This window comes from Neofelis nebulosa, chromosome 3 (assembly GCF_028018385.1).
Source record: "Neofelis nebulosa isolate mNeoNeb1 chromosome 3, mNeoNeb1.pri, whole genome shotgun sequence".
Classification (NCBI taxonomy): domain Eukaryota; kingdom Metazoa; phylum Chordata; class Mammalia; order Carnivora; family Felidae; genus Neofelis; species Neofelis nebulosa.
In genome coordinates this window covers 164,979,194-164,993,145 of record NC_080784.1, presented here as the reverse complement: position 1 = coordinate 164,993,145, position 13,952 = coordinate 164,979,194, and the positions used below count along the sequence as shown (strand labels likewise).

At 51.7% G+C, this 13,952-nt stretch overlaps 1 protein-coding gene across 2 annotated transcripts in view; it reads right to left on the bottom strand.

Annotated features, from left to right (window-relative positions):
• Positions 1–2,894: 2,894 nt before the first annotated feature.
• The window catches only part of SCFD2 (sec1 family domain containing 2), a 405,099-nt gene continuing 394,041 nt past the window's right edge, over positions 2,895–13,952 (bottom strand). Inside the window, exons 8-9 of one of the 2 annotated variants that reach the window (XM_058722602.1) lie at positions 12,753–12,872; positions 2,895–3,376 (exon numbers count right to left, since the gene is read on the bottom strand). In XM_058722602.1, coding sequence (XP_058578585.1) covers positions 3,284–3,376; positions 12,753–12,872 — 213 coding nt within the window. In that variant the 3' untranslated portion in view covers positions 2,895–3,283. The remainder of the gene's footprint in view (positions 3,377–12,752; positions 12,873–13,952) is intronic. The other variant, XM_058722603.1, reaches the window with a different exon arrangement.

Genomic DNA, 13,952 nt, shown 5'->3' with positions numbered 1-13,952 from the left:
ACTGTGTTTGGAGAGAGTGGCCTGTGAGGTCCTTGGCGAAGGGCCGCATCTGTGTGTGCTCGTTTTGTCTCCGCCAGCCAGAGTTCAGGTGGCAACACTCACACCCAGGCCCAAGAGAGAAGAAACCAGCACGACAGCCCGGCCATCTTGTAAGCCACCTTCAGGCAGCCCAGATCCCTTTAGAATTGGTACATTGGCATGTGGTTGAATCGGGTGTCAGCCTCAAGGAGGTCAAGCTCAGGATCCACCCAGACTTCGGGGCTAACGTTCATTCGTGATGGAGAAGCTGCTGTCGGAGACAACATGAGGCCCTGAATGAGCCATCATTAGACATTTACCACCAATAATGGGGATTCCTACAGGCTCTTGGCCAGCTTTGCCATGTGCCATGTCCTAAGTGCTTCACACGGATTTATGATTTTACTTCTCACGCCAACCCGATGAGGTCGGCCCTATGATCGTCCGATTCCACGGTCCGCTGAGAACCGAAGAAGTGAACTGCAGCATGGAAGAGGTGGGATTGGAACCCAGGCCATTGGCGCCTGGCCTCTGGGCTCTCCTGTCTTGGAAATCTGTGGCACCAACGCGTTCTTCCTCCTCTGTTTCCTCATCTCGTGGCTCCCAGCAATGCCTCTGAACTTTCTCTTTGTTTGACATTATTCTCCTGTTGAGACTTTATCATGTCGCGAGGAGACCTCTTTGCTGTCCTCGCTGGTAAAGGCCCAGTCCTTGCCATCACGTGCTAGCTGCTGTGTCGGGGCTGGCTTCCGTCCACAGCAGCTTCTCTCGTGAGGTAGGTAGCTTCCGTGAGCATGCGTAATTTCCAAATGGAGGCACCGAGGCTCCGCGAGGGCCACAACCGCTGTTTGTGAGCACAGATGAGACCGAGCCCAGGGAAGACTTTGGAACTCTGTTCACCGACCTTCACAGGAGGTCAAGAACACAATCCCTTTCTCCCTTGTCCTCTCCCACTCCCCGGCAGTGAGCACAAGAAGAAGGCAACACCAAGGAGGTTTTAGGAGGTTCTAACAAGGGGGCCGACGTGCCATTTCCTGAGTCCCTTCTTTTTCCTTATCTGACGAAGGTCCTTTGCAGGATTTATACCAAGTCTCCATTAGGTTCCTGCTTTTTTAATGCAAGGGACAGGGTTCTGTCCTGTGTCTCCTACCTTCTTATTCAAACCAAATTCCGGCCACCACGAACTTCCTCTTTTCTCCAAAGCCTCCCACTACCTGATTGCCTGTCTCGCTCAGTTCCTCCAACCAGTGATCACAGAGATGGAAAAAGATGGTGATAAACCTAACTTGTGACATTCCCCGCACACAGAGACTGCCTTTGACCATATTTAATATAGTCCTGAGGGCATCTGGGGGGCATGGTAAATGCTAATGGACAACATTTACAATCAGGAACGTCCTTCTTTTGTTAATTCCAGACTAGCAGCTTTTGAACATTCTTTTTTTAGAGAAAAAATTAACTTGTAAGAATACATTAAAGCCTCAAAAGTAGTACACAACTACATGTTTGCCGTGAAGAAAATTCGAACCACACAGAAGTCTACCAAGAGTGAGACTCCCCTCCCCCTTTTCTTAGCCCTCCCACCCATACTCCTTCCCAGAGGTAACTACTTGTTAGCAGTTTGGTTTTTGTATTTCCAGAAACTTTCCTTTGCATACGGACATATGGTTTACCACTTAACCTGGAGCAGATGCTCACACAGGGCGGGGGCACCGGGAGAAGGCCCAGCTGCTTGTTCTGTGAGAGCCACAGAGTCAGGGGCGCGGCTGGCTCCTTCAGGAGCATGGCCCGGAACCTAGCAGGGTGCCCGGGACGTGCCTCTCAGTATTTGGAAATGAATGAATGAATGGCTGAACAAATGAATGAATGTACATTGAGACAGAGAACAGGGTACATAATTTTTTAATTTTAGAAAATAGCGATGTCTGCTTTGACGGTCATTTCTTTTGGGCTTGCCATTTGCTTCCTTAGTCAAGTTCAGACTTCTGGGTTAGGGGAATGAAAGAAGCATCTGGGGTCTCCGTATTTCAGCACCACGAAAGAACCGGTTTCAGGTGGAAAACACACTTGGATCAGAAACAAACAAACAAACAAACAAACAACCACCCCCAAAACATCGGTGTCTATAAAAACTGCTTTGATTGCATCTCAGAATGATTTCCAACTTCACAGTGTTTCCCTAAAATAACATTATTTTACAGAGAACTAGAATCAGAGGCACGTGAGGGTTTTGATCTACCTTTGACTTCCTCTACCTGTTTGGCCCTCTCTCGAACTGTTTGTCAGCTTTCCCTCTTTATTACAAACATCTTTTGGAGATGCCAGAAAGGTCCGTGAACCACACACCTGCGAGCGTGTGGATCAAGCAGTTGCTTTTTGCCAGAGTTCTTAAACAAGTTCACCGGGTTTTTCTGATATGACCAGAAGGGAAAGTTAGGCAAACAGAAAAGAGAGCTCTCTATTTCGACAGCAACACTACTGAATACAAGTCCCAGGGGATGGGGTTCCAGTCTCGACTCCCTGGACCAGGTGATCTTTATGGGGCCTTCCTTTGGGAGGGGAGGACACCTTTTACAGGCAGGGACAGGCCTCCAGTCAGCCTGTCTCCCACCTCTGTTCCGAGTAGACATGTGGGCCGGCCTGGTGAGCACGCCGGGAGGGTGCCGGACTTTGTGACGGCAGGCGGACCACCAGCCCGTTCCCAACTGCTGCCCGCCCCTCCCTCCCTTCCTCGCCTCTTCAGCAAGGTCTCAGATCCCATTTGCAATGTTCCCCCCCCCCACCCCCAGTTACGTAATCTTAAGGAAAACCAAACTTTTTTCACACTCCTGATGTGAAGCATGTCTAATTTCTTGAGCAACTGCAGATCAAATGGCTTGTAATCTACCAACACTCGCCAACAGGCGTTTATTTAGAAACAGTGAGCTTGCGGCTGGAATCAGGAAGATTCCAGGATCACAGAATCTGGGATCACAGGAATCAGGACCACAAAGAGAGGGTTGAGGAGAAACGGGGATGATGTCAAACGTGGCCAGCTGAAAGACAGTTTGACACCTTTAGAAAAATGAAAGTAATTTTTTTCTTTTTTAAGTTGTTGGGAATCCGAGCAAAGTACTTCGCTGCATGGTTGCCAAGACCCTTCAGGCAGAATTCTGTCATAGCCACCATTAGCAAGGGGACACCGGTTTGGGAGGCATATCTTGAACGGTGACAGGAAAACGGTATCGGTATTTCCAGCTCAGGTAAGTCTCATCCTTGCAGATGCTCAGAAGCCAAGGTCTGGATGCAGCCGGTCAGTCGCAAATAACAGCTCAGGAATGTTAAATGGCTTCAGGAGTCGCGTGGACAGCACGATAACCTATCAGCAGGAGGGGACAAACACACCACAGACGATTAGGGATACCAATCCCAGGTTATCAGATGACAAGAAATAAAATGCAGTGTGTTTCTATGGGGAAAGGCACGGAGGGGAATACCGTGGAGATAAGGCAGAAGGCGGCCGCTTGAACGCCACTAGAGTCCTGGGCGGAAGGAAGGGTGCACAGCCTGGGAAGAGATGGCCCGTGGGACAGTGGGGCTGTGTTTACTGAGCCTTTGACCACTTGGCACCGAGGGTGGCCGTGCCCAGCCGCCGCCTTACTGCTGAACTGAATCCAGTCATACCGTAGCTTTGTGATCCAGTAATTTGACCTCAATATAGAAGTTTCTCTCTTCTCCAGGAAGCCTTTGCTCCTTCAGGGCCCCCGAGAAGGCACACCCAAGAGGTGGATGTCCTTGTGGGTGCTAATGATGGTGACTCTGTTCATTTCCTAGTACCCCAAACTGGGTGGTTTAAATAACTGAAATTTATTGTCTCATAGTTCTGAACGCCAGAAGTCCAAGATCAAGGTGTTGGCAAGGTTAGTTCCTCCCAAGGGTTGTGAGGAAAAATCAGTTCATGCTCCCTTCTCAGCTTCCTTGTGTCTTCACCCCGTCCTCTATCTATGCATGTCTGTCTCTCTGTCCAAATTTCCCCTTTTTATAAAGACACTGTCATATTGGATTAGAGGTCACCCTAATGACCTCATCTGAATCTGATCACCTGCAAAGACCTATTTCCAATAAGGTCACCCTCACAGTGTTCGGACTTCAATATCTTTTGGGAGGGGGACACGATTCAACCCATAACAACGATGGAATAATGATGCTAGCAGCTAATGTTTATCGGGTCTTATGACATGCCAGGCACTCAGGATGATCTCATTTGATATCCGTTTCATCTTCCTTACAATCTTATGAAACAGGTGTAGTATTCCTATTTTGCAGATAAGGAAAATAAAGCACAGAGAGGTTCAATCACTTGTCCAAGGACAGACAGGAGATAGCTGAGTGAGGATTCCAACCCAGGCAGGCCGAGTCCAGGGCCCAAGTGCCTATCTGGTCACTTCTGTCATGTCAAGGGGTCTGGGCCAGGCCACTTTACTCCCCTTTTTCTGGCCCGTCGCTGTGGTGACCCTTCCTGCTTCCTTCATTCTGGACCTTTCCTCCGGGGTGGCTTTCTCTCTGTAGCACCGGAACGACTTGTTCCCCAGGGCTGTGCTGGCTCCGTGATGCACCGGGTGAGGGCTGGTGAGGTTCGCACAGGCGACTAGGTGAGGAGGTGACTGTGGACATGGGGAGGGAGGCTAGAGCTGGAATCCCATAGCCCAGCGCCTCAGCAAAGGGGACTGCCAGGCTGGCGGCAGGACGGGGCTTCGCCCAGCCACCTGCCACCGGTCACATGCCGGTCGGTGCCACACATTCCACCATCTTCCCCTCCTGCCGCCCAAAACTGTTCCGGGTGCACCTAAACCAAGGACTTAACCAATTGCCAGCTCACTGGTCAAGAATGGAGTCCGTACCCCAGTGTGGAAGAAAGACAGACGGGGCCCAAGTTAGAGGAGGAAGGAGAGAAGAAAGCATTTTGTAATTTTCTTCTTCTTCTTCTTCTTGTTAAAGAAGTGGGGATTATTAACAAGTTTTCTGTTTAAAGCAACAATTAGCCTTTGAAAGCTGCTGTTTTACTTTTGCTCGAAAGGGAACAGTCTGAAACAATACATGGTTCACGTCAGCCAAGGTGTGTTTCGGGCGGGGGGAAAAAATACACTGAAATCTGTGCTCACATTTGTCCTTGAAAGCCAGGTGATGAGAGTTTGAGAGCAGCAAGTGAATAGTAGCATCCCCTGTCATCTGCACACGTGGTGTAGACGCCATTTCAACATGTGGCTCTGGCGAGGGTCTCCACTGACTCCTCAGCGTCTTCCACGCCAAGCCATTAGGTGGCGAAGAATGCTGGGTCCCAGGCCCGCCCACTCCCCAGACCCCCGCAGAGCCCGGCTCCGCTGCTGCTTGGCTCTATGCCCCAGGGAAAGTCACTTCACTTGGAGCCTCACACTCCGTGTCCCAGGAGGAAAACAACAGCCCTGAGCTGGCAGCGTCGTGGCAAGGATTAGATAAAGTCAAGTGCGTAGAACACAGGGGGTGCCCAGCAGTTGTGAGCTGCTCTTTTATTGTGGTTTTGTGACTGGGTCATAGGTCTCCTTTTGAATGTTATAAAAGCTAAGAACTCTCTAGAAAAACACGTGTCTGTTTACACACACGAGATTCTGAATATAGTTTTAGGTGAGGTTTGTGTACAACTAGGGTTCATAGACCACAAGGTAAGAAACCCTTCTTCAGACATTTTTAAGAGTGTGTGCACGGAAACCAAAGTGCTTTGCATGCTCTCTAGCGGTCGACTCTTGTGAGGCAGTAGAGGCCGGTGTGGCCAATGGGCCAAAGGCCCCTCTCCTGCCCTCATGACTTGCCGGTTCCCCCCACCACTGCCGGCCCCCGTGGTCCTTCCAGAGCCAAAATGGCAGGCAAGGGTAAGGGCTAGCAGGAGTCTCCCAGGATGCTTAAGTCTTGCCGGCAGGAATGAGGAACTTGGAGGAAAAAGGCTATAGACTCCACTGATGTCGACACTTCTAGAGCAATGAGAAGCAAGCCGAAAGAATCCATCCCTCAGATCGGGTGCTGGGCCTCCAGCCACGGCTGACAGAGACGGGGGTGGGGGGTGGGGTGGGGGGTTCCCTGACCTCCACTGAGCTGGAACCAAAGACCAGGCCTCTGATATCTAAACAGGCAAGTATTTAGCATGAGGGCTGAACCAGAGGGTGTCTGGGACATGTTTCATGGAGGGCTGAAAAGAAACATACAGAAAACCAAATCTGTGTGTGAAGTGAGCTAGGGGGTCTCCGAGAAGAGGAGAAAGCCGAGACCAAGGACCCTTGCCGGATGGTACAGTGGTTAAGAGCACAGGCTTAGGAGTGCCTAATCTGACTTGGAACCTAGCTGGGCCCCTTGCTGGAGGAATGACTCTGGAGACGTTGCTTAATCACTCTGAGCCTCAATTTCCTCATCGGTAAAGTGGGAATGACACCCCTCCCCCAACAGGATAATTACGCAGATCGCACGTGAACATATACATAAAATATTTAGCACAGCTGACAGATTCTAGAGGGGCTTAAAATGGTACCCGCCATTATCGTTTTCATTATCATCACCATCCGGGCTATTCTCGTCCTCTGCCGCACTCCCTCCCTCCAGTTCACAGCAGTCCCGGGGCCAGTGCCGGGGAGACGAGGTGCCAAAGCCATCTTACCCAAGTGTAAATCTGACCGTATTACTCATCGGCTTAAAATCCTGACTGCCTCCTCCCTGTCCTCTGATAAACCCAACCCTCCTAGAGAGCATCCCAGGACTGTAGAATCCGATGGCTGCTCAGCACTCCAGATGTCACCCCCTCGCTGCCACAGCACTCCCCCCCCCCCCCCAAGAGTTTTACGTTGTGGCCACCCTCCACTATTCACAGTTTCGCCAGTGGAACTTTGGGAATGCTTTCCTACCCTACTCTTTGCCTGAAGACCTCTCAGTCCTTCATCGATCTATTCGTGCATCACCACCTCCAGGAAGCCTTCCAAGCCCACCCCTCCCCAAAGACGGAGTGTGTTCCCATGGCTGTTGGTTTCACACCATATTCCTTGTTGCCTTAGCCGAGACTTTCCGCTGTGTCTGAACACGGTGCCGAAAACGTAGCAGGTCCTTGATATAGTGACTTAGTGAATGATTAGATGAACGAACAAAGATGGTCGGACAAGGAAGGAGGCAGTGAGTTTGGTGAGGGTCGGCAGGAATCTTTTCACGCTGGGAGGCTTTAGTAAAAGACAGCTCAAATAGCTCCGGGAAAATTGTTCCAGATCAGTTCAACTATTTGTCTAAAGCTCTCACTGGGAAGCCCGACTGCATGGCTAACACGTCATTTATACTGTAACAGTTGATGGTCCTTAAGCATTTTCACATCTTAGGGATCTTTCGGTCTCCAGACTCATCAGAGCACTGTTAGAGGTTTTTAGTCTAAGGCATTTCTACATTACTTGATTAAAATAGTTCTAAACGTTCTAAAGAATTAGCCAAATGGGGGACAAAAAGGCAGTCAAAAATGAGAAAGAGAATGCTTAAGAGAGCCCGAAATCGGCCTGTTAGACATAAAATTAAAATTATATAAACTACCATCAGATGTGTGATATCAGGCAGATTAAGCACGAGAGAATTCCTTTAAGAGAACTAGTTTTCTCCCAGGCAGCCGAGCGCACTGATGAGGATTTCATCCATGAGATTGGAGGGGGGGGGGGTGGGTGACACCAGGGCCCCCAGAACCTCCGAGCAAGCCCTAGAGCCCTTTGCGCTCCAGCGGGAAGAGGAGGGTTCAGTCTCTGTTCTCAGATGGGCTGGGGCTCCCGCAGGCACAGGCCAGCCTGCGACACTGACCCAGCCCTCTGGCTTTCTTTCCATTTTCCACTCCTGCAGGCCACCACTATAATTTGTAGGTGCCAGCATCTTCCTGTTCTATTTCTGCTGAACACGGAGGAAGCGGGGCAGTCCGGGATTTAGATTCCACATCCAGCTGATTTCTAACACTGTGCATTGAAAGAAGCAGGGGATAACAATGGTTTTTCTCCTTTTTTCTTTTAAACTTGGGAGATTCTGAGGCGCCTGGCTGGTTCAGTCGGTTAAGCGTCTGACTTCGGCTCGGGTCACGATTTCATAGTTCGTGGGTTCAAGCCCTGTGTCGGGCTCTGGGCTGACGGCTCGGAGCCTGGAGCCTGCTTCGGATTCCGTGTTTCCCCCTCTCTCTGCCTCTCCCCAGCACACACTCTGTCTCTGTCTCTGTCTCTCTCAAAAATAAATAAACATTAAACTAAAAAAAAAAAAAAAAAAAAAAAAAGATAAAATCCTACGGATGTTTTCCTCACAGTAAGAAGCTTCAGAATAAAATATATCTAAACTGAAAAGAGAGAGAGAGAAAAAAAAAAGGAGGTCACAGGACTCCTCTCCTTAGGGCTTTCAATCGAGTTTAGTATAACCTGGAGCGAGGTTTTTAGAGCCAAGATTTAGGTATCCTGAACACTGAAGTTATGCAAAACTCTGTGTGTAGAAGCATATTTCTCAGCCTCCTTTTTGTCCTAGCACATTCTCACTAAATACTCAGCTCCAGAAATGGAGAACCGCTAGAAAGCGTGTGTGGGGGGCAACGTGCACTGCCTATGAAAAGCAGGGGATGGAGGGGCTGACCTGCCCACACGGCCTTCCTCTGTCTCCTGAGCTGGCCTTTCCCTGTGTTTTCTGGAAGGGTCCTTCCCTGTTATTTTCCTCCCATAATCTCAGGCTTCTGCAGGCCTCTTGGCCACCATCCAACCAGAGTTTCGCCTGCAGAGCCGTCTGGGCATGGGGCCCCACACCAGGCGGCGAACGAGACAGAGGCTGGTGCCAGGCGTGCGCACTCCAGAGCGAGGGGAAGCCTACCAAGCTTCCCACCTCACGGCGGTGGCTGCTCGGGATGGGCGTGAGGTTGGGGGAGTTGACTCTTGGATCCTTCTTTTTTTCGTAGTCGGAACAGAGGGCCTCTGCAGCAGCCCAATTTTCTCCTCGGCACGTTGTCCAACAACCACGGGCAGGGAGTGGAGTTTTAGAGTATGACAACAGTCCCGTAAGACTAGCAGGTGGCAGGTGTGGTTTCTGGATTCCTTGTTTCACGCTCCCCTTGTCACTGTTTGTGGAAGAGAATTCATTTCTAGATGTGCCTTGAATGGGTTCTGTTTCCTTTGAAGAGCTGGTCGCTGAATGCCTTTCAAACCTCAGCCCACAGGCCTTCTCCTCCATAAGGAGCTGTGCCAGATGAAGGAACCACCCCTCACCCCTACTTATTCCCACCACAGCACCTGTCTTCTCAGTACACTCATCTGTGGCTGGAGTTTTCATGTTTAACATCAGTCATTCGTTATTAGAACGTAAGTTCCATGAGAGCAGGCACAAGTCTGGCTTGCTCCCTGCTCTATTTTTAGCATAAGAACAGTGCTTGGCACAACAGCAGCCATTCAACAAATGTTCACAGAATAATCAACTAATCCCACTTAGTAGATGTGATTTCAGAGTCCTGTACTTGAGTCCCAAGAGCACCCATGTAGATATAGAGAACATATGGATTAACAGCAGCTGTTACCAGAGTCAGACTGGTTTTAGTTGTCCGTAATCTCAGAATGAATTGACAGGTTGGTGAATTCTCCAGAAGAGCTACTTTTGTCTCATACTACAATGCTGTACGTGAAGTTTCTAGCGTTCAAGATTCAACATTGAATGAATAATCATGACACTCAGCAATCCTGACCCTGTTTGTGGTGCTGGGAATAAATAGTAAGAAAAGCCCAAAGTCCTGACGCTGGAGGGGAGCAAGCAGGCCGAAGAGTGGTAGGAAAAGACCCGAAGGGAGGCAGTCCACTCTTGTGAGGCGGTAGAGGCCTGTGTGGCCAATGGGCCAAAGGCCCCTCTCCTGCCCTCATGACTTGCCGGTTCCCTCCACCACTGCCGGCCCCCATGGTCCTTCCAGAGCCAAAACGGCAGGCAAGGGTAAGGGCTAGCAGGAGTCTCCCAGGATGCTTAAGTCTTGCTGGCAGGACTGAGGAACGTGGAGAGAAAAGGCTATAGGCTCAGTTGATGTCGGTATATCTAGAACCGTGAAAACCGAGCCAAAAGAATCCATCCCGCAGACTGTGGGCTGGGCCTTGTAGGCTCTGGTGGGGACAGGGAGGAGGCGGCCCCAACTGCCTCTGCACTGGCCAGTCCACACTGAGGTATGGCTCTCCGTTCTAAGAGTGCTAGAGGGAGAGACGGAGTGGGGCTGAGAAGAGCCACCACCACCGCCAGGGCACTCCCAGATGAGTATCGTGGGACCGAAAAGCCTCGGTTTGGAGAAGAGCAGAGCCAGGGGAGAACATGTGGAAAAGGGACGAACCTGATTTGCCTGTAAATTCTGCGGGGCCCAGGAGCTAGAACCAGCGCTAATGAGTGAGGCTCTAGAAGGCAGATTTGGATGCATCTAGGGGAGACAGTAAGGGCCGCTGAGACTCAGGCAGGCTGCAGGGGGAGGGGGCAAACCCTCATCTCTGGAGATGTTCAAGTGTAGGCTGGATAGGAAAGACAGAATATAAGTGTTAGATAGGTGGGGCGCCTGGGTGGCTCAGTCAGTTAAGCGTCTGACTTCGGCTCAGGTCATGATCTCGCGGTCCATGAGTTCGAGCCCCACGTCGGGCTCTGTGCTGATGGCTCAGAGCCCGGAGCCTGTTTCGGATTCTGTGTCTCCCTCTCTCTCTGACCCTCCCCCATTCATGCTCTGCCTCTCTCTGTCTCAAAAATAAATAAACGTTAAAAAAAAAAAAAGCGTTCGGTATATTATCGCTGCTTACGTCGACAGTCAAGCCAAGTTAGTTTCTTGGCTGAGGGTTTGTTGGGGACGTAGATTCGGTAGAACCTGTTCCTTTCAATCAGTTCACCTGTTTCTCCAGCAGACGAGGGAGTCTGAGCCGACAATGGCACATCTCATGTACGGCTAGAGCAGCGAGGCCTAATGTCTGCTGTACTTCTAAAAGCAGAAAGCTAGCTGCTCATGTCCCAGATCCGGGCGGAGTTGGCTGCAGAACTAGGGCAGCTGTGTCTTTTGAGGGCGAGAAAGGGAGATCTGCCTCTGAGGCGCGTCACTCCACAAACATCTAGGTGATCCACCTCCTTGCAGAAGCTCGGAGATTCACGGCACTCTGGTGCCCCTGCCTCTTCCGCTGGTCTTCCCTGCTGCCTTTGGGGTCTTCCTGGGGGCCCCTTAGCTCTTTGGGGGAACTTGTGGCACAAGGGCAACAGAGCAAACCAGGCTGCTCCTTAACCTCCAAATTCTTTGAGAAGCTCCCTTTGCGGAGGTCTGAGCACACGGTCAGATTATAGCCAAGCCACTGCAGATTCCAGGTCCGGGTTGTCAAACGCAGGTCACACAGCTTTGGAAACGTCTGCACTTCATCCTTTTAGAGCGGGGATTAACATGTCTGTCGGGTGTCACAGCGCAGCACCGTTCCGGAGAGCTAAGCATCCGGTTCACCTCGTTAGGGGCAGCGAGAAGTGTGCTTTCGGATTTTAAAAACGTCTTGCTCGAAAAGACAATTGCTCACGAAACGGATCCTCGACACTGCCGCTCAGTGGCCTGCAGAGGTGGCACAAAGCCGAAGATGACCCCCCAGGGGCGAGTCTCAAATGGGGGCGAGGGGGCAGAGGCAACGGGAAGACGACGTATGCCGTCCAGGGGCTCCTCGGGTTCCCAGAGGACAAGCCTCAGCTGCCCCTGGCGTGAACCAGCCCAGCAGTTCGCGCTTCTCCGGCTTTTCTCTCTCTACGGTCTCTTTTCAGATTCCCTCACTTCTGCTTCCTGGGATCATGTAAGCTGCTCTCACGTCCCTGTCACATGGCCTGTGTTGGGGAACCCACAGTAAGGCAAGGACTTGGAGTCTTACTGAGTTGCAGGTTCTGCCTCCCCAGGCAGATCTGCAGGCAGGGGGCTCGCCTTCTCCCGAAGCCTCTCCCCTTGGGCTCCCAGCCTCAGGCCAGCGGCTAACACCCCTCCCGCAGGGCAGGGGGCTGCTGCTCACAACAGTAGCCACCATTTACTGAGAGCTAAGGGTCAGGCACTGTGCTAGGAATGACACCCTCTCCCCTTACCTGATCTAAGATTCACAGCCACCCTGGCCCTGTTCCATCAGCGAGAAAACTGAAGGCTTTGCCCTCCCAGATCAGCTGGCTAGTGAAGGACAGAGGTATGACTCAAAGACAGACCTAGAAGGTCAAGAGGCTGGTGTTCTTAACCATGGGGCCACTTACAAGGGGGAATGAGAGGCACCTGGCAGGAGGCGACAGAGGAGAAAGAGACCACATTTGTCACAGCCTCAACAACGTGCCTCTAACTGCCACGGTGGGGAGATGGTCCCTGGGAACAGCCCTTGTTATCTGGAGCCTGCAAAGCAGTGAAAACTCTTGAGTAGTTAAAGGTTTATATACCCCTCAGGACACACGAGAATATACGCCCCTCAGGAATCAGGACCGGGGACAATAGCACCTTAGCCCTTGAAGCCCAGAGGCGGAAGAGGGGACCATAGGTGACAGCTCTTCTCCCTCCACCCCCATCCGGAGGACAGCTGGCCCTGGAGTAGAGGGAGGGGGAACGTGACAGGGAGGGGTGGGTGGGACACGAAAGGCGGGACGGAGACAGGGAGAGGCGCCAGGGAGCTGAAGGAAGGAAGGAAGGGCTCCCACCCACCCTCTCGTTTCTGCCTCAGGGCCCTCGTTCACCGAGGTCTCAGTACCTGGGTTCCTGGCTTCAAGGACGGCACGAGGTCTTTGATCATTTTGGCTTCTGAGACTGTGACCCCGCCCACCACAAAGAGGATCAGGAGAGGGTGGTCGCTGGGATGGGGCCGGCTCACCTGCAAAACAAACCCCCACGGGCATCAGTGGCAGAGCGCTGAGCAGCTGGGGGCCTTGCCCCTTGTCCCTCCGCGGGGACCCCAGGGCTGCCGCCCCCTCAGGCAGGGGATGAAAACAAGCCTCCGAGAGAGAGGGCGATTCATTAGGGATCAGGTATGTTAGCGCGCGGTGAACTCACCGACCAGAAGAACGCAGACCGCGTCACCGTGTTATACCCCTTTGAATACATTGTTGAAAGAAAGGTTAAGGTAGTGGGGCTATTAAATAGGAAGAGAAGGCTGAGGGGCAACTTATTCACTCCTTCCTTGGCAGCTCTCAGGTGTCAGCATAAACATGCCTCCCAGTCGTCACAGAGCTCTGTTTATTTCCTCCGAAGAGCTGGCCACAGCCTGTGGTTATCGGATTGGTTGGTTTGTTTGTTTCCCTATTGGCCGTGTCCTCTTCTGGAACTGGGGATCTGGTTCACTGCTGAATTCTCAGCTGACCTAGTCTGGCACATGGGAGGTGCTTAGTAAATACCTGTGGGATGGATGGATGGTCAGAGCCCCGGGGGGCTGGTGGTGGAGAGGGTAAAAAGAGGCATGGGCCCAGCACCTGGCCTGGGAGCTTATACTCCAGTGCAGGCGTTGCACCCTTTACTTCCGCAAGCCAACCTTAGCTGAGAACCTACGGTGTGTGGAATGGCCCCCCCAGATGTCATGGAGAATTCTCCGGATGCCTTATGATTTCACCCATAAGGCCAAGTCTTATACACTAAAATTAGAATGACTTGCAGAACCTCCCGGGAAATGCAAGATGACCAACACATAGGCTTAGTGACTAATGGAAGGGCCCACCTGGAAGTTTCCGAAGACACTATGTTTTGAGCCCTACCTGGAAGCCAGCGCAGGTCTGGGGAGGAGTGGGCAGGAGAAGTGGTGTGACCCAGGTTCTAGAGGCAAATGGTCATCTGCTGGGTGGAGCAGGCTGGGGGCCTGCTCCTGGCATCATTGCAGGTGTCCGCGTGGCGTCATTGCAGGAAGCATGTTGCCAACTGCCCTCACGGCCACCTCAGCCAGAGGCGGGAGAAACAGGCTTTG